At 34.7% G+C, this 21,535-nt stretch overlaps 1 protein-coding gene across 4 annotated transcripts; it reads right to left on the minus strand.

The window, feature by feature from the left end:
- Positions 1-16,943: 16,943 nt before the first annotated feature.
- LOC132192335 (pentatricopeptide repeat-containing protein At2g38420, mitochondrial) lies at positions 16,944-21,037 on the minus strand. 4 transcript variants are annotated; one of them, XM_059607638.1, is made up of 2 exons: positions 19,195-21,037; positions 16,944-17,177 (listed from the first exon to the last, which is right to left on the minus strand). In XM_059607638.1, exon 1 carries the CDS (start codon positions 21,019-21,021, stop codon positions 19,489-19,491), a length of 1,533 nt encoding a protein of 510 aa, XP_059463621.1. In that variant the 5' UTR covers positions 21,022-21,037; the 3' UTR covers positions 16,944-17,177; positions 19,195-19,488. The 4 variants fall into 4 exon arrangements, with proteins under 4 accessions (XP_059463621.1, XP_059463622.1, XP_059463620.1 ...); XM_059607639.1 differs by lacking the exon at positions 16,944-17,177 and adding an exon at positions 17,184-18,013; XM_059607637.1 differs by lacking the exon at positions 16,944-17,177 and adding an exon at positions 18,147-18,376.
- Between the last annotated feature and the right edge of the window lie 498 nt (positions 21,038-21,535).

The following is a 21,535-nucleotide window of genomic DNA, read 5'->3' on the forward strand; positions in this document are numbered from 1 at the left end:
GCATGAGCCAAAAAAGTGTCAATGGTGCGTGATATGCACTTGTGGGGCCAGACGGGGCTAGCGATTGTAGTGGAGGCCGGTGAAGGAGAAAGGGTGGCGTGTGGACGGTGAAGGAAAATGGAGGCGTGATAGATCTAACCTCCAAGTTAAACACAAAAGAATGAAGACAAAAAGAGAAGAGTGAAGCAAAAGAAACATAAAAGGAGGAGGATAAAGAAGGAGGATGTTGAGCTCCTCTCTGCTCCCCGATTGACACTTATTAAGGAAATTGATAGGGACATTGACATCTTGAAGAGTTCTTTTAGTGAGACCAGATATAGCATATTGAAACACTACTCAACCTAATAGTTTAAGTTCAGTTATATTATATTAGTCACTCATACTTATGACATATTTTCAATGTGGGAGTAAAACCTTTTTACACATACGTGTATTACTCAACAATCTTTCCATCATGTGTGAGTCAATCGTTACATTGTTATGCCCTCCCAAACAAAAGCTTTATCAATCTTTTAGGTCATCTCGATAATCATTTACGTAATATGTGGGTTTGCTTGCACCATGCACATTACTCCTACTCCATAGACTTTTGTTTGTACCCCTGCCATGAATCATTGTCCCTTGCTCTACAGACCTTAATCCATGCCCACAGTTTGCATCTTATCCCTTATTTCAATGACCCCTGTCTATGCTCACACCTTGCATCATTGTTCTTATTTAAAGGACATTATATGTGCATATGCCATCCCACCATACCGCTTACACCACCAACTCTAATACTACTTGTTAGGAAATTGATACGTTGTGAAGTTCTTTCAGTGAAACCATAATATAACATGTTGGGATACCACCTAACTCAAACTCTTAAATTAGTAAATTTGAGCCTAATTATACTATATTAATCGCTCACACTTATGACATATTTTCAATGTGAGACTCAAACCATTCTACACCCACACGTCTACATTTAACAGGAAGTAAAGACACTCACATGGAGAAAACTCATTGGAGGGGCAGAGAAAGAGATGAGCTCTATAGAGACTAGAGAGTTCTCTTAGTCCCTTGAGAGAGAGAGAGATGCTACATTGTTATATCTTTATGAACCTATGGTTTAGGTGGTACTCATTTTTATAAAATATAAATTAAATTATCACGTGACCTTATAAGAAGAGTAATAGAGTATCATAAATGCTGTAGTAGCAAGCATTTTTCAATTGTCTAATATTCATCAAGTAATTAAAAAAAAAAAAATTCATCAAGTAATTCAATTAAACCAAACTAACTGACACCTTTTATTGCTTGGGCTTGGTCACAGTCCTGCTAGAGCCCAAAATGATCAGCCCGAGTCTAACTAAGCTTAGACCAAAAGTTTCAGCTTAAAGGACCGCAGCTACCAACTTAGGTCAGTCCAATTACTAACTCCAAAGTAGCAGGGCGTTTGGGCCTAAACGCATACTCAGGCCCTTAGGCCCCTTACGTCTCTCTCTCTCTACTTTTTTGAATTTTATTTTCGCCTTTGGGTAATTGGGTACCTCCTATTTAATTTGAAATCAATGCTTATTAAGTATCTAATAATTGCATTTATTCATCTAATTTCAAATTAAATGCAATAAAACATGGGGACAACCATAAAATGGAGAAGATAAAACCTGTAAACTTACGGTCACAGATTCAAGCTTAGTCCAACTTGACAAGGCCCAATTTCACTCATAATGAAATTTCATACAGATAACAATACTATTAAAAATACACGTAAGAGTCACGTGTTTTAAGAACAAATGTCGGTCTAAATAAATTGGGTGGGCAACAATTCATCTAAAATTTAAATTTGAAATAAAAATGAGAGGAAGAAAATGAAAGTGGTTTTCGAGGCAGAGTTGTAGTTGGGCAGAGCTGGACCACTGAGACCAAAATGCCTTAAACATGCGTCACTCGTTTTACGTGAAAGCATCTAATCGGCTGGCAATCCACATCTTCCAGTATTACCCGTCGCTTTGTTTGGTTATAGCAAATGCGCGTCTCCCACGACACGACCAATCAACGTCCACTTGAAATCTTTGGCTCCAAAAGCGAAGATCCTCCTGCTCTTAAAAAGTTGCTTTGTTATATGAACATGTCAATTTCTATGCCCTAGCTCGTGGGCCTCTTGTCCCAGATGTAATTTTGATTTCCATAGCAGATTCAATTATTTGTTAAAACCTCACATTCTTTTGATTGCCAATCAATTTTTGGTGGGTCTCTTCCTAATTTGTACTTCACTCAAGGTCATTAATGGCTTTACCTAAAAGATATACCAATGTGGGTTGAGCATTAATCGTGTGGATTCGGCTTGAGTCGAATTCTAGTTATAATCCTTTCAACCAAAAACCACTCTTTTATCTCTCTCTCTTTCTCTCTTTTCATTTAAACAATACTAAAAAGAACTTCAAGAGAAGGAAAGATCTAGCTCTCTTTTCATTTAAACAATACTAAGAAAAACTTCAAGAGGAGGGAAGATCTAGATCTAGATCTAGATCTTCCCTCATTCTCTTTCATGGTAACAGTGCTCGGCGTCTTCTTTGTAAGCTTCACCGGTCTTTGTATCTGGCAAGTTGCTTTAAATCTAGTTTGTATATCTAGATCTAGATCCAAATTTAGTCTCTTAAACCTTAGATCTGATCGTTTTCTTCAGTTAAGGCGTGTCTGTCGAAGGGATGTCTACGATGCCGTGTTTCTCCATTGCTGCTTGTGGGGGGTTTTTGTTTTTGTTTTTTTTTGTTGTTGTTTTTATTTTATGGTCATAGCCATTAGGATGAGGACGTGAATAATGCTTCTGACTTTCAGATCAAGAGGGAAATGGTTTGGGTGTGAGTATTTTGCTCATACCTGAGAAATGGCTTCCTATGCTCCCGGAAGGAGTCTGCGTCAGCAGATTTGTTCTATAATCTGAAAATCGGGCTGGGATAGCGGATGTGTGACGTTATAAATTGATTTTTCATTATAAGATCTGTTATGTTTTCGATTTTTTGAGGTGTAATATTTTAATTTCGGCTATGATCTTGCAAAACTGTCTGTGATTATAAGAGCTTTTATGCTCTTGACCACTATTAATAAAATCAGATTGATTTTCCCAAAAAAAAAAAAAGGAATTCTAGTTATAATTAAACCTAATGAGATTGGCACACGTAGCATAGAGTTTGGAAAATGCTATATGAAATGTTGGCTCTTACTCAGGTGAGCCCCATTTTGATCACACCCTATTATTTGGTATAATGCCTTCTCTCTCTCTCTCTCTCTCATTTTTCCTCTTAGCATTATGCCTCATGTATGATAGTGTGGGTGGAAGAGTATCTTATTCCACAGCGAGACAACAAGCCTAGTTTATGTGGAGTTGACTGCATCGCTTCAATTGGGCCAAAGACATCTGTAGGAACAAATAAAAGATAGATATGAATGATTTATCAAGGGTTGTTGGCGGTAAACACTCTGATATTTAAGTCAATAAGGTAAATCTAGATGAAGAGGTTTGAGAAGATGAGAAGAAAAAAAGTGTGTACCTCTAACTTAAGGTGTATTTTTTTTTCTTCTTCGTAGGACTGCCATGTATAAAACAAGTAAACCAGATATGAGAGTTATCGGAGGTCAAGGGTATGGTAATTGGTATAGAAGATGGTGGATGGTTGTGTAATATATCCTTTTGAGTCTACCTTATTGATCCCCTTCCTTATATGGCCAATCCTTCTTTTCTAGGGTACCAAATCCGAAATAGGCAAGGTTGCTAAAGGGGGAATGTTTTTCCTTAAATATCAAATTTTTCATGTGTGCAACCGTTGATTAGAATACTGTCGGTTAGGGTGCAACTAGTTAATGAAGTTATATGAGGGGTAGTCCCTCTGCTGGAGGTCCATCAATCATCATCCAATGGGGCGCTTGAGGGGCTCGTGTTGGCAAGGTGCTTGGTACCTGTCGAGAGATAAAGGGCCCTAATAGAGCCGTGAGCCAACAAGCTTTCGTGAGCCTCTAGTAGACTTACGATATTTCATATTACCAATTACACTACTATAGTCTCGTCGAACCTTTAACCCATAATACGTATTGTCCACGAAATTAATCTCTATCTTCAAAGCAAAGATAACCTTTTTGTGGGTGCGTGGATGAAATTAGATTGATAAACTATCATTATCAAACTGTATGGTTGAAATGTGTGATGTTAAAGGCTGAGAATGAAATCTTTTGTTAGTAGGCCTTGTTTAGAGCAGATTTGTCCACATTTTAGATTGTCCGAAAAAGTTGGATTTGTAACCTTTTTCTTAAACCATTCAAATTTTTATGAAACTCACACGGCACAATAACAAAAGATCCTTATCATGTTGGCCGTCTAAAGAGGTGTATCTGTCCCAAGAGTGACAAATTTGGTCAATCAAGAAAAACAGCTCCAACATTAACACGACTAATTGTTACAAAGCAGGTGAGAGTCATGACTTGTGAGGTCATGTATTACATAATTTGACTAGAAGTCATAGGACCCATGAGAGCAAGACAAGAAAAAGAACATCAAAGGTACTAATCTTTCTTGCCTCTTCTTTTCTCCTTGATTAGACAAGATTAAAAAATAATGCTTGTCATTCACCTTCTTGATGCGCTTTATTTAGTGCTGCAGATTCGATTAATCTCACTGTACCTAATCAACAGCATACCTGAAAATAGGGGGAAAAAGTAATGGATTTCAGGGCCTTGTCAATTACATGTGCCAGCATGACGATGCCATGACAATGCTTGTTCAACCAATATATTTATTCCACAAGAGACTGAGACAAAATACCTCCCCAAAAATTAACCCCACAAAATTTGTGAACACTATTCCCTACAATGACGATACTAGTTATTATCCTTCTTTTTTTTTTTTTTTTTGGCTAGGGTTTTAGGGACGGTAAATTTCATCTCTAAAGAAAAAAAAATTTGAACTAGTAACTTTTGATTCATGAGACATAATTTCTAACCGATTAAACTATTTCAAAAATTAAAAAGGCTTTCTTCGTACATTGAAAGCCCTATTTTAAAAGGAAACTCCATTTCACACTGCTTTATTATTAATTTATTCATGTTCCTCTTCTTTATGCAAAGAAGATTAAAAAACAAAAACTTTAGCTGCTAGCCTGCAACCCACTACCTTTCCTTTTTTTTTTTTTTAACTTCTTTTTAGTTTTTTAATTTTTTTTTTTTTTTTTTTTTACCATTTTCCTATGGAAATTCACCCAAAATTACCTTTCTACCCTTTTATTCATTGTAACTTTTTTTCTCTGACAATCGACCATCAATCCACCTCTTTTCCTCCTTTTCTGTGTTCTTTTTCAGATTTTCTTCTTTTTTTGTCCTTATCTTTTCACTATTTTTTCCCTTTTTGGTGTTTACCCCTATCAACCCCTAGCAAAGTTGATAGGGGTTAATTTGGGTTTTCGCTTTTTCTTTTTCTTTTTGGCCGCCTGAACAATCTTCGCAAGCCTTTCTTGTAGGAGTGAGAAGATAATATAATATGACAGATTGCCAGGATATTAATCACTAAAAAAAAAATTAAGCTTGAGTTTGAGTTCAATTATTTAATTCAATCTTTTTTATATTTACATGTGTGTACTTAACAAGTATTTTAACTCCACTATGATGGTCACTGATTCACTGTTGTTTTGACACATAAGTACGCAAACCGTCACGTAAAAGCGCCGGCCTTATAATTATATAAACACGTTTAATTAAATTAAGTCATTAATTTGATTATGGGTTGCCTCCACTCCACAGTTGGATTTTTGTGGTTGTAAGTGATATGGCCATTACACTAGAATGTGTCTAATGGCACCTTTACCTACTCCCATGCTGGTCTCTCCCTTTTCCTGAAAACCACCTCAGTAGCCACTAACTTGATATAAACCCTTTTCACTTCTTACTTAATATAATAATTTCAACTTACAATTTTTTCTTTTTTTTTTTTAATTTAATAATAATTTGCTTTTGAATGTGATGTCAATTGGTAATCCCAAAAGACACTCCAAAACGTATCTTTTCTTTTTATGGCTTTCCATATTTTAATTATTATTTTTATTTGCTTAGAATTGTCTTCTTCTACTCACATCCCTTTCACTCCCTCAGTGGAGTGGAATGCCAGGTCAATGGGCCGCATCCGACATATTCATCTGCATATGACAACAATACCCATCCAGCCATAAAGTAAACAACATGGTTGGACCAAATTAATTATTATAATGTGCTTAATTAATCTAATTAATGTGTATAGTGGCAATCTTCGCCAATTTTCTATGGGGTTTTGCCATGATATATATTACTGTTGATGACCCGGTGTGTACTTTCGCTAGTGGTCAATATAATCATTACCTAATCTTGCTACGGAATAAGATCTTCTTTATTTCAAGTGAAACGAGAAAAATTTATTTTACGATTCAATTATTTTGACATTTAATAGTATATAAAATGTCGTATCATTATAATATTATTGTTGATAACTAGCATTCACTTTCGTTAATGGTCATATAATCATTATCTAGTCTTACTATGGAATATAATCAAGTGAAATGAAGAGGATTCATATCATGATTCAAATTTTGTAATTCATTTTATGATTCAATTATTTTGATATTTAATGGTATACAAAATGTCGTATCATTATAATATTATTGTTGATAACTAGCATTCACTTTCGCTAATGGTCATATAATCATTATCTAGTCTTACCATGGAGTATAATCAAGTGAAATGAAGAGGATTCATTTCATGATCCAAATTTTGTTTTATTACACTTTATGGTGTACGTGCACGATGGCACAAAATATATTTTGTTTTGTTTTATTGCATTTCATGTTCCAAATTTAAATAACGTGACAACATATTTACTATGTAGTAAAATATAATTTAAATCCTAAAATAGGAAATATCGTTATCCGTCTTATTGTATACTGCAATTTTTAAAAATAATGTGATATATATTATTATTAGACACCTAAATCTAATCTAAACCCTGAAATATATAAGCTCCATTATCTGTCTCGTCACATATCGTGCCCCAATTTGGTCAAAGTTAAAATGTATGTAGGCCTAGAGCTCTTGACAAGAGCCATAATATATGTATTTTGTTTTTTATGTTCTTAACATCAATCTTTATGTAATTCTCACATAGTACGTCCAATACTATGTCTCATCAATGATTCTTACTCTACCATGGACTTAAGGTTTAAGACAAGGTGTATATATATTCGCGGTATATTGTAGCAGAAACTCGTGGTGAAATTAATAATATGGTAAAACTTAAAAACACGACAACAAATGGGGGACCTAGAAATGGAGAGGCACATAAATGCACGTGTTTTGTTCTTGGATCTAACTGATTACTTGTGGCTTTTTTCGTGGACCATGCATTGCTCTAGGTTAGGTGTTAGTTTTTGTTGAGATCTTATAGGCTGCTAAAGATTTCCAAAATCCTTTTAAAAGACAATGGATGTCCACTCACAGCATGGTGTCCGTCCATCTCTTCCCCTCTCTCTTCCCATAGCAGATCGAAAAGGGCGAACCTTTTTTTTTTTTTTTTTTTTTGTGGTTGAAAAACTTTTATAAAATAATTTTTACTTTTCAAATATTAAAAAGTAGGAAAAATACAGTTTACCTCCTCAAAGTTGACAGCATTTTTCAATTCGAACATCAAAGTTTCAATTTTTGCAATCCACCCCCACAAAGTTCCAATTTTTTTTTTCTTTTTTCAATTCGGCCAATATTATCCCAAAATTTCCATATTGCCCCTGATTTTTATTTTTATTTTTATGATAAAAAAAATAAATAAATTTGGGGGTGCAAAAATGGCCAGATGGGCAAAGGGTGGCTACAACCACCCCGAATTTTTTATTTTTATTTTTTTATGAAAAATAAAAATTAGGGGCAATATGAGAAGTTTTGGATACAATTGGTCAAATTACAAAAATTTGAAACTTTGGAGGGTGGATTGCAAAAATTGAAACTTTGGTGTTCAAATTGAAAAACACTGTCAACTGGGGAGTAAACTATAATTTTCCCTAAAAAGTATTTTTCAGATAATAGTTGTCTATAAGTAGTCTAAGATTAAGACAATAGTTAATCAAACTAGTTGTCGATATTAATGTTTCCAAAACAAAACATAAAACACATTTTAAAAAAATTCCCACTTTTATATATATAAGAATGTTCTAATTACCTCCATGGAATGGAGGAGGCTAGCTGCGCGCACTTCCTTTTGTGGATCGATGTAGGGTTGTTAATTAAAAAACCGGAATTTTCGAGTTGTTCAAAAGAATTTTGGGTTGTTAATTAATTAAAATCACGAAGCTACCCATGAAAGACCAGAAAAAAGCCTAGAACAAATTAAATCTGATCAAGCTTGGCCCAATTCCAACCCATTTTTTGGAGTTGGGGCCAGCTCGAAAATAATTACCTCTGTCGAAGGTGGCGTCCGTCAAATGTTCCCATTTTCGCAGTGACAGAAGATAGAGCTTTTCTATTATTCTAACTCTGTCAGAGTTGGTACCCACCCCTACGTGAAGGTGCATATACATGTGCATCTTCTACCTTTGCAAAGAGGGACCCTCCCCCTCCTATGGTGAAGGGGGTGGCGACGGAGGCCAGCACCAAATAGGCTCAACTTTTTTTTTTGTTGAAAAATTAAACAATTTTCAATTTTTTTTTTGTTATTTAGAAATAATTTTAAATTATCCAAATAAATTTTCAGATATAATCCATTTTTTAATTTTCGTTTTTTTCGAAAAACTTTGCTAATTAAGTAGGCTTTATCTGCCGGCTTTGGCACAACTTATATATATATATATATAGGTTGTCCCAAACTCTATGTAATCTTGCTACATGTCTGCCTCAGTACTGATCATGCATCTTCTCACCAATGCCGACACATGCATTATTGCTTTCTATACATCGAAATAGAAATAAGTCAGCTCAATATAAATGGGGTACGTGTTGACTGTTGGCACTCATCATAAAATCACCAAGGTAAAATACAATAAAATAAATCACCAAGGTAAATTTGTATAATGATTTAATTAGGTTGAGATAGTGATAGGTCATTGACTATGCAAAAAGAGTGAAATTATGATTTTTTTTTTTTTTTTAATGATGTAATATGCATGTAATTATCTTTTTATTCGATCCTGAATAGTTATAAGGAATATATCAAGGTTTTCTTTTTTTGTCCTTTTATCATTATTCTCTTACAGTAAAATTTTACCAAGAGAAATGAGAGAGTAGGACCAAATTGTTGAAAAGAAAACGATGAGCAATTACGAACAAAAAAAGCATATCAAAACCAAAACTCACCACATAAGAAATACAGGCTAAAGAAAATCAACACTAGTAAGCTTACCACTCAATAGATCGATCGACGAGTAAGAAGAAAACTCTTTTCTTGAAAGACAAAGGCTAATTAAACTTATATTCAAAGTAATATAAAGCAAATCATGCCTTTAAAATACTCTACTCTAATAACATAATAAGACAAAAATACCTTTAAAAATAAGCAAAAGGGCGTGAAAATAAACCATAACAGCCGACATTCTGTCGACCTATGACCATTTGAATGAGTTGCACATTCATCGACCGATCCTTCGATTGAAGCATTTTGTCACTCCCCACATATTACATAAGTTGATTAATTCTTGACAACTACTACTAATTTGCAGATTGTTCTTCAAACTACCATTCGTTAACAAAAAAAAACATTTCGTTAACCTAACACGTTAAATCATATAGATAAACAAAAAAAAGGAACGCGTAACTGTTGAGAGATAAAGTGATTATGAAGTTTTTACTAAGAGTACATTAATATACATAATTGAACACAACTCTAGCCCAAAAGCCTAAGCTAATGGGCTAAGGTCCATTTAGGTATATTAAATACTCTTTTATTTTATATTTTCTCAATGTGGGACATAACATTCACAAGTGCACTCACAACAGTAACATGAATAAGTTGCTTTGTATATATATATATATATAAAATATGGGTCTTATACTCTAGAGTATTCCCTTTTTGTTTTTGTTAGAAAAAACAAAATATGTGATTGAAAGGATGAAAAAAAGAAAAAGATTCTTTTGCTCTCTCCGTGTATTGTTTCATAGACATGAGAAGCATCTATGACCTCCACAAAGGGAAGTGGACTTGGAAAGAGACCAGGGAGTCAATCCAGAGGAAGTGGGTCTAGTAAAAACGACAATCAGTACAATCATGATGAAATTCTTGAACCCCACACATTCACCCCTCTTCAACAACAAGAAAGGGAAAGAATCAAAAGCTAAAAGAAAAAGTTGCTGGAGCCACAAAACCCCAGCCACCCCACTGCTCCCCGATGGCCTTCATTTGCTGCACTAATATTATGAATCATCCAATCCAACTAACTCTAATTGCTGTTACTAATCCATTTTCCATTGACTAGACGTTGGTGTAATTAACAAGTTACATAGACTGATTTAATATGCCTGGGGACATAATTCAAACTGTAAAATTACTCCCAACTTTTGTGAGTGCCTTCGGAAAAATGTAGTATGTTTTTATAGTAACATGTACCAGAAGAGCATTCTCATTGGGTTAGGCAAAATAACTCAAATATTTGAGCTGGGCAAGATGTTAAAATAGGACCAAAATGAACTACATCTAGTTCAATAAAATGAGTTGTTACGGTGCTCACCAAATTTCGAAAATACTGTTAACTCACTAAATATGAAAAAGCGATTAAAAAATCTCTAAGATTCTCTATTATCTCAAAGAATTAATAGTACAAAAATTCTTGAAAATGATTATTTAAATGGAATAGGGAAAAATGATGGCTCAAATAAAGAGCCGGATGTAGGTGCTTTGAAAAAGTGTATAGCTAAAATAGAGAAAAAATTTTGTTGAGTTAGATATGAATGCTTCTGAATTTGAATCTTGTCTCCGTTACTTATTTCCTGTGATTTCAATTAATGTTTTACGTGTTTAGTCTCACTTATTAAAAAAAATTTTAAAACTATACATGAAAATAATATATAATATTAATTATATGATTAAATTAATTATTTCTTATCGGTTAAGCTTCTGGAATATATTGGTAGTACTATCGAATCGGTCTCATCAATGCTTGTATGCGTATGCAGATTGTAGACTGATTTCACTTTGCCTTTTTCCGATTTTCTAAAGATTAAACTTTCTTCTAGCTAGTTTTTCTTGATCATTACAGTACCTTTGAACTACACAACATGGTTGACAGGTAGAGCTTCATATAAAACTCGTACATCTTCTTCCTCTTCATCTTCATCTTCATCTTCATCTTCATGATCGATCATCTTCTCCTTCATTCATCGTACGTGTTAGAATTAATAGATTTGTCGTAAAACTTCAGAGAACAACATTTCTGATTAAGACACGACGTTAATATGCATGATCTGTGGCGAGCAACCATCCATGAATATGGACACCACAATATCCTGTCAAGTACAGGCCCATAGTCGTAGGGCTACAACCTGTCCATTTCTCAGTGGTTGTGATGTTAATCAACAAAACTTTTCCCCTCAGTTGTTCCTTCATCACTTTCACAACAATTAATTATAAATCTAATGGATATTCCACATGTCACTTGGAAATCAAATCAGTTTTTCCTTGAGAAAATTGAAAAAAACAAACCAGTTTGCTCGAGAGAATCAACTAAAAGAATTTAAGCAAGATGCCCATGATAACATATACACATACAGAAATCTTGCCAATGTTTTTTAAATTAATGTAAAGAGACTTAATTAATTAGCCATATCATCCTGCATGGCATTAAGATGCTCATCAGCTCAATAAATATGGCAGCTATAGAGATTTAATGGAGACATAGCTCAGATCTAATACTGAGACCTACTTTTTTATGTACCACAATGATGACAATGACAACTTTTCCTCTTTTTTTCTCGCATTGAAGTATGAACAAGAGCCCTTGAGCTCCAGAAAGGTTCCAAATGAGCATGCTAATTACGAGGGTGAGAGGTCAAGGAATATTATTGCTGGGTCTACATTAATATTTTACACCTGACGCATGATCATGAATGAAAATACCATGTAGTAAAGAAGATGGTAGGATATAGTACGTACTATTGCCCTTTTAATTTCCCTCTTTTTTTTTTCACCTGAGTTAATGAATCATTAATGTAAATGGGATGATCTGAAAATTCACCCCCACCGTACCCCATCTCACTGCCTTTATAATAAGCTAATTGTGAGGACCTCTTTGACCTCGAAGAAGAATTTCATATATAGTTTATTTGAGGGATTAAATTCGGAAGGATCTTATTTTTAATTATTTTTGGTTTATAAATTATCTTGTTAAACTAATTATTACTTGTTCTAAAATATTAATAAAAGGTAAATTTAACCAATTAATTAATGCTTTACTTGTTCTAAAATCACTAACCACACCGCTATAGGCAGTTAGCGATTTTTTCCAATCACCAACAAAAGCAGTTATTAGGTGGTTAATAACCTTTCACTTTTTTTGTACACCCTAATCATAAAGATCCTCGCCAATCGCCTCAAATTAAGCCATCCTCCAAGATATTGGTCCAAACCAATATGCTTGTATCCCGGGAAAAACCATCTAGGATAACTCCATTAATGGAGGCTTAATGGAAGTAAAGGTCAACATTGATCGAGAAAGCCTTCTGTCGTGTGGATTGACGTTTTGTTCTCAACATTATGGAAAAACTTGGCTTTCATGCCACTTGGATATCCTAGATCAAGGAGTGTATCTCATCCTCCTCCTCCATTCCTATTAACAGGTCCTCCGGAAAGGAGACTCCTACTTATCTCATTTAATTTCCTTTTCATCCTTGGTTTTGAGACCATCTCAAAGGCTCCTCCTTAGAGAAGATCTCCTTGGTAACCTCAAAAATTTCTCCCCCATATCCCACCTTTGCATGGATTTGACCTCTAATTGGAATATCTTCATAATCATCTCAAACACCATTCTCTCCATTATGAACTTCTCTCATTATGAAGGTCAAAAAATTCACGGAAGTGTCAACTTCTGCGTTTACTACATAAAGCGTGCCGCCTCCAAAAGCCACGTTGATAGCATTCTCCCTCCCCCCCTCTCAAATGCGCCTTTTCCTTCTCATTGATAGTGGGAAAGGCCCCCACTATTTTGGTCTAGCTTGGATTTTTTATTTATTTTATTTATTGCTTTCTCTAGATCACATTTCTATGTTTTTTCTCCTTATTACTCATAAATTGTTTTTATTTTTATTTTTTAAAAAAGAAAAAAATAATTTTCGTCCCTAATTTGAATGATAGGGTATAGTTGTAATTTAGTGGGCAAAGTAATGGAGGTGTGGACCTAATGTCCCATAGCTAGTAGTAGTGACAAGCTGTTTGGGTTGAAAACTCATGGGGTCCACACCCAACTAAGCCCTTCATTTCTTGCGCCATACCCACCTTGAAACACATCTCATTTGCCTCTTTGGTTATAAATGGGTGGGCAAAGAGGACAGAAATTTGCAGATGGGTGTCTCAAATCCACCATTTTAATTAAGACACCCACCCCCCCTCTCCCTCCTCTCTCACTGCATATATCTCTCTATCTTCTTGCTCGCGGGGGAACTTGCTCGTTGTTGTTGTACAAGGAAAGGTGTGTGTTGAGCAAGATGGAGAAGCAGGGCACGTGCATTACTAACTGATATGCCAACTATTCACACTTTCATATACACATTTCTTGCCGGAGTGAATTAACTAATATGAGAGTTTAACAAGGTTTTGAGTTAGTTCTTCATGTGCCCGTCTTCCCCATCATGACCACTGCATCTTATATATCTATATTTATATATATGTTTGCTGGAGTGAAGAACCAAGAAGAAGCTCATGACTATATATCCCAGAAATGAAATCATTAACCTCAGGGATTTGCTGAATCGATTCAATTTCAGAAGCTCCATGTTCCGGGTGAGTTATGATCATTTGATATAGTTTTAGTAGTAGTGTCAAATCTGCAGTCATATATTCATTTCAAGATTTTTCTTTCTTTTTTGTTTTTTTTGGTAAAGCATTTAGAAGATACTATGAACAGTAATTATATATATACATACACTATAATTATATGGAGAAAGAAGAAGAAAAGATGTAAAGCACGGAGGTCACAGTGGATAACCATTGACTGCCATAGTAATTATATGATTTATATCAGTGTCATCATCAAAGAACCCCAACCTTTTGAGAATGATGAAGGGTTAATTGACCATTTAACAGTAAAAAGTTTGATTTGATATTCTCTCTCTCTCTCTCTCTCTCTCTCTCTCCAAATGCATAAAGAATGCTGTTTTCAGTCACTTAGTATTTGTATTATACTTTCCTACCAATTATGCATATAATTAGATTTGTGCTTTGGTTGTCTGAATCATAATATTACTTGCCTATTGCGTGTATATATATATATATTCAAGAAATATGATATATTTTCATATTCTTTCTTCATTCGATTATTGAAACCCTTGTGTTTTCTTTTCTCTCTCTCTGCAGTTTTTTTTTTTTTTTTTTTTTTCTTGTCTGCATAAATTCAATGCTCTTGAAAGGGGTGATGATAAATACTGGTAAAACCTCACCATCTCGGCTATAACTTAACTATCTCTTTTACATGAAATGTTTACGGTATTTGAGCAACTGAAGTGAATGTGACATTGATATCAGGAAGGGTACGGAGCCAGAAAGGTTGAAGGAGGAATCTAGAATGGTTTGAGTTTTACTTTGTTAATGACTATATATTTCATCATTTTAATTTGTTCTTTTAACTTGTATGAAATTTATATTTACCGAGATTATATATATATATATATATATATATATATATAGAGAGAGAGAGAGAGAAACCTGAGCATGAAATTAAATGATTATAGTGAGTCCTAATAGAATTCTGAAAGAAACCCATTATTGAGGTGAATTTTGCGAATTCCCCTATATATTGATTCTTGGCTAAGAATAAATTTTTATTTTACCATCTCAATCGCTAGTTTTCGTTAACATTATATATATTATGTATATTAATTAGCATTTCTGAGTTAATTTTGCTTCAACATTGTCTCTTAATCTTCAACCCATAAATATATTAATTATTTGGGAAAAATCCACTTTACCCCCCTGAAGTTTCTGGGGTTTTTCAATTTGAACCCAAAAGTTTAAAAAGTGGTAACGTATCCCTCCAATGTTTCAAAAATTTTCAATTTAAACATTCTGTTACAATTTCCTTAAATTGAACGTAAATTTTTAAAAAAAAAACATGAGGGTAATTATGTAATTTTAGAGATTTCCGTCCAATTTAACGGAAATTATTAACGGAAGGTTTAAATTGAAAATTTTTAAAACATTGGGGGGTATATTGTCACTTTTTAAACTTTGGGGTTCAAATTGAAAAACTCCTGAAACTTCAGGAAGGTAAAGTAGATTTTTCCCTAATTATTTAATTGAAAAATAGTACTTAAAAAGCTTTCCTCTTCATTGAATATGGCCTGAAATCCTAACAGCAGTAGTATCACATTGAATTAAGTTTAATTTGATTCCAGTCAAGTGAAAAGGTAACTAGGGTTCTTCCCCGATCATCCCATATCCACCGTTTATTTTTCTTACAGGTGATTTTTTCACAGGAGACAAGGTAAACTCTCTTTCTTCCTATTTTTCAGCCTGCTATCATTCTTGTATAGAGTGAATGAGATAAGAGAGATATATGTATCAAAAGAAGCATGTTTTCAGGGAAAAGGGAGCAAGATGGATGATCATAATAGGTAATTGGGTACCACCACCGAGGAGACAATAGATATTACTCTCTCATATGTCTCTATTCCATCCTTTTCACCATCCCCTCTCTTCCACGTTCCAGTAATGACAACGATAAAAAGCCACTGGCACACAACACTTCGCTTTCTAATCTGCGTGTAATTTCTTCTCTCATTCATCCACTCGAAGCTTCCTGTCATGATGTTAGTAGAAGCTACTTCTGCAGTTAAACCATTTTTTCTTCGGCTTTCTCTTTCATTCTCGTCAACAGCTGGTAGACGGCTCCTTTAAGTACATCTCGTGGATAATTAATGAATGCTTTTAAAGGAGGCACGCAACCAGTATGATATTTACCCAAATGATTTGAGTTTAGCTAATCAGGTGGTTACATTTGGATCAGCAAATTTACTCTTAATTTTAGCTCTTCACTTTTATTATTATTATTATTTTTATGATTACTATTTCATTTATATATTCATTTTCAATTATTTCTTTATTCTTTCTTTTCGAGGAGAGGAATGTAAGAGTTTTTTTAAAATTTTTTTTTTTTTCATATTTGGTGAGCATTGTAACAAATCACCAAATGTTTTAGCATTTTATATTTTAAAACTCTCATTTACGTGTGGGCTTAAACTGTCCCTTACTAAATGAGTCTCAATATGTAAAATTTTTAATTGAAATGCGATGTGAATGAAGGAGACAAAAAGTTCGAACTCAGAACTTTTGTTTTGATACCATGTTATTCATCAGTTATCCTAAAAACTTAAGTTGATAGAAAACGATGATTTTGCAATGTGCTTATGTCTACTAAAGATGAACAAAAAGAAAATGTGATATACATAGTGCTTTCAGGATGCTACAGTTAATTTATTTTAGTGGAAAGCGAAAAGGGAGTGATATTCCTTATTCAAGTAATAATAATTACTTCTCCAACACAGGCCGACAATAATCAAAGCACTTTTACTTTGTGATTGTTAGTAGAACAACCATCTTAAACAAGATAATTACATGAAGTCTTCTAAGAAATCATTTAAAAGAAGAAAATTTGCATTGGATCGTATCAAGCATGAATTTTAGTTTGAACAATAGGTTTTTTTCAATCATTTCTTTTAAATTGACATCTATTCTTAGAACATATTGTCACATGCTAATAATGCATGTGATGCTCTATTAATTTTTTATTTTTTATTTTTTATTTTTAAATAAATGCATGTGATTCAATAGACTTAGTTGGGGAAAATTTCTCCAACTAATTTGAAGGAAAACTTTGTCCTCTTAGTGTTGTATTAAGCTGGAAGCTGGCTGCTGGCTGCTGGCTACTGGCTACTGGCTGCTGGCAGGATTCGGATCAAGTTTTCCTTTCTTTTTTTCTTTTTGTTTGCAATGGCGACTGAGTACCACAAAAACAGGAAGAAGAAAAAAGTCATGAAACAAGCCAAAAAGAAGAAGACAAAGCAATTCTGTCCACGACAAAACCTAAAAGCCTTCTGTCTCAGGCAAGCTAGCTAAAAGCACTAATCACAAAAAACTGGTCCCTGCTAACGAGGTTCCAAATCTGGAGGGTTTCGCCTGTGGCACCCTGGACTAGATTATATTAGACTTCATATATTAATCTAAATTATCTGGTCTCAGCTCCAACGCATTTCACAACTTATTTTTATAGTAGCAGCCAAGGACAAAGATTTATAAACAATTAAAAACCAAGTTATGGGGAGGAGGTTGCCATATTGCCCTTGCCCCTTGGGGATAAAGAAGTTTCTGCTGATAACTTTGCACAAAACCAAAACCAAGCAAAGAACAGAGAGAGAAGTGGAAGCAACCAGCGGCTGCCCAGTTTTTGATTTGCATATTTGGAATATAAACTGAGATGTAATGGAAATGGTAGAATATGGAAGAATTACAATAGGCTATTTGGGCCTCCAAGTAGTGACTACAATCTGATATTTTCTTCTATTTATAATAGTCCAACTCCTTTTATTACAATCCAGCCCGTTTGGTTGTAAACCACTGATTGTTCAGCCCATTAACTATTTACTATCAAAACGACTACTAACAAAACATAAAACGCAGCTTCTCATATACTCCTTTTCGCACCATAGTGCAAGCCAGCCGTTTTCCATTTTTTTTTTCAGAAGCCATATGAGTATGCCACGTGTTCTCCAGATGAACATTTCTCCACTAGAGACTCATGCCTCATGCGACAGAATATTTATATTTATAAATAGCCTGAGAAAATGCAATTGTGTTGGTAAACCTCTTAAATCCCTAGCACAACATACACATTGCCACCAAAAACAAAATTGAAACATAAAAAACATCGTTGTAATTCTTCAAGAGAACTGATATATGGATACCAAATCTTAATAATGGGTATCAAGTTAATGTTAAGCTTATTCATTAGAGTGATCAAAACAATTAATCACAAGAAATGATACATGTACTAATGAATGAGCTTCATGTCAATTTAATATTTATCTCTTGATAAAAGATTTAGTGCTCATAGCATTTCTCTTCGTTCAAATCACCTTCGAGCATAATAATAGGCTTTGGTCGAATGAAATGCTCTAGATTCTGGGGCCTTCGTTATAACTGAAGACGGGGAACAAAGAGATATCCTGAGAACATGATCAAACCAAAAAGGGTAAACTACAGTTCACCCACATATCGTTTGCTTCAAGTTTGATTTGTTAAACTTGTGATTCAAAGAGTTATATTTTACCCACATGAGATCTAATCATATTACCGTTTGCTTTATGAGTTTATATTCTGATTGTAGTGAGGTCGCTATTATGTTTTTTAGACTTCCTTTAAGCAAGTGCTTTAAATATGATTTTTAAACCAAATAGTGACAAATCAAATTTGAACAAAATCATCAGTGGACAAAGTATAATTACCAATAGAAAAAAGGATTATTATACTATATGGGTTAATGTTCCACCTTATATGCAGCCTAGGCAATGCCAATTTACCTACTCATAACAAAACTATGGAGCAAGTTTGTTTCCGCAGCAAACTCACTCCAACATATGATCAGACAATCTGAGAGTAGTGGAGGGTATTTGGCTTCTGCATCATGACGACAGATGCACTGGACACACACCCACAGACATACTAATGCTTGGCAGAATCTCAAGCTAGACATCTAATGCCTAGAAGTAAGGCATTTTGTCCAAATAAAATATTAGAGTTCAAACAAAGAAAAAAAAACATAAAAGAAGCATTTATATGAATGATGACAAAGCACAAAAGGAACCGGTAAATTTGCATTGACAGTAGCTGAACAACAAACATCTCCAACTCAACCAATCAAGCAAGTAGGTTTGGAAAAAGAAATACCAAGAGGGATGACAGAACACCAGTATCATGTAAGGGAAAGATACTAGCTAGGCTTGTAAACAGGAACATACCATGTTATGTCGATCATGCTTGAATGGAGAGAAGTACAATTGACAGGCAAAGTAACAGAGAGTTGAGCCAGGATAAATTGCTTCTCTGCAGAAAAATAGTATGTCCTTTTCCGTGCTTGCACAACAGAGACGTATTTTCACCGTTACTCAAACTGAACCCCATAGCAAACACATGGAAGCAGCAACTTGTAGTTCAACTCTTCAACACCGACTCTAAGTAACAGCACTCCGAACATCGATGAGAGACATAACATAATTCACTAGGTTTCCAAATCAAGTTTACTGTCCAGAAGCCTAAATGGGTGAGTTTACATTGGGTTCAGCATTCACTAAACCAGTCAAAATGGTCTCAGAAAAGCTAAGTTTAGATCCGGAGCTAAGAAGCAATGCTTCCCAGGCAAAAGACCCAGGAACAACATTCTTGCCAATCATTTTCTTAATCAATTCCACTGCTTTACAAACCAAGCCTTTTTGGCACAACCCAAATATTATCTCATCAAATGCCGTACATCGAGGACGGAAACACTTCTCCAGCATTTCCTCGGACAAAGCACAAGCTTCAATAATTTCACCTTTACCAACAAAACCTTCCAGCATAATCCTATATGTCCGCAAGTTGAACTCAATACCCTTCCCTCCCATCTCTTTCACTAGCTCCCTCATCCTACTCAACTCCCCAACCTTACACAACGCATCCATTATTGTATTGTAAGTAATCACATTGGGTTTGCACCCCAACTCCTCCATTGAAGCAATCATCTTAATTCCAGCTTCCACATTACTCTTCTTACACATACCATATATATATACATTATAAGTATAAACATCAGGAACCAAACCCAATACAAGCAATTCATCAAACAGGTCATCTGCCTTCCCATAATCCCCTTCTAGGATAATCCCATTTAAAACCATCGTATAACAAAAAATGTCGGGCTTAATCCCATCTACTTTCATCCGATTCAAAACCTCCAAAGCATCCAAACCCTTCCCTCCCCTGACCAAAAACCTAATCACATTAGAATAATCCATCATTCCAGGACAAAAACCCAGTTTCCTCATTCTCTCCACAAAACCCATAACCTCAACACTGGACAAATCTCTTTGTTCACACAAAGATGACAATATCAAAGAGCAAATCCTCACATTAAGCTCATACCCATCATTTATCATACAATTCAGAATCTCAATGGCATATCCAACCCTTCCAACTCTACAAAGAGCACTGACTAATATCCGAAAAGTTGATTCTTCGACCCGTATATTCATGAACTGACTCTTTAGCAAAACCTGAGGAACCATTCTAAGACCTTCGCTTTTCCTACAAAGAACTGAGAGCAACGAATTGAGTGAGTACACAGAAGGCACACACCTAAACCTGGCAATCCCATAAAACAAATCTACAGCCTCTTGAAGCTTGTCAGCATTGCCGTAAATCTTTATAAGTTCAATGAAAACATACTCGGGCGTCTCGAACTTTTCAACGCGTTCGATGCGGTCGAGAACGAGAGGAATGTGGTGGAACTGGGAGGTTCTGGCGAAGGTTTTAAGGACATAGAGGTAGGCACTGGGTGTTGGGTCACAGTTGTAGGTGTTGAAGGAGTGAACGAGAGTGGAGAGGAGATGGGGTTGTTGGTGTTTGATGGGGTTTTCTTGTGCTGCTGCCAATACTATTGCTGTTGTTGCTGCTGCTGCTTGTTTTAAGGTTTGCATGGCTTGCTCTTGATTGAAGGTTTTGTGCCATTTGGTCTTGTAGGGTGAGTGTGGCCACTTCCTGTGCTTTCTGAGGAAGTTGTTGGGGCCTTTTAGAGATGAGGGTCTGACCATTTTGTGAATTGGGAAATTGCAAGTAGATTTGCGTTTTAGGCTGGAATGGGATGAAAAGGTTATATATAGATATTCCTCTGTGTGACACAGCTTATACCCAAGTAGTTTTTATTTTATATATATATATATATTTTTTTTGGAACTATTTTGGAAATGGTATTTCATTGAATATGTAGGATCTTAATAAGTAAGAGAAATTGTATGCACCATACTTTTATTTGACTTTTTATTTCATTTTTCCAAGGTGACTTATTTAAAAAGAAAAATTTAAGAATTAATAAGAATTGTCATATCAGCATATATAGTAGAATAAATGTGCAGTGCATAACATTTCTCTTAAAGTTTAGCCTAGGGCCACAATCCGAATAAAAAAAAAAGAGTTCACTCCATAGCAGTTTGGCTTACTTCAAGTGAAAAATTATTGTAAATTCCTTGAAAAAAAAAAAATAGCTGCAAAGGTTGTAAGATTGGAGAGACTTTTAATTTTTTTTTTTTTTTTACTAAAGGCATTTTT

Source organism: Corylus avellana, chromosome ca9 (genome assembly GCF_901000735.1).
Source record: "Corylus avellana chromosome ca9, CavTom2PMs-1.0".
Taxonomy (NCBI): domain Eukaryota; kingdom Viridiplantae; phylum Streptophyta; class Magnoliopsida; order Fagales; family Betulaceae; genus Corylus; species Corylus avellana.

Bases quoted from the DNA above. Each gene is read 5' to 3' on its own strand.
- LOC132192335 (XM_059607638.1), bottom strand. From the start codon at position 21,021: ATGGTCAGACCCTCATCTCTAAAAGGCCCCAACAACTTCCTCAGAAAG.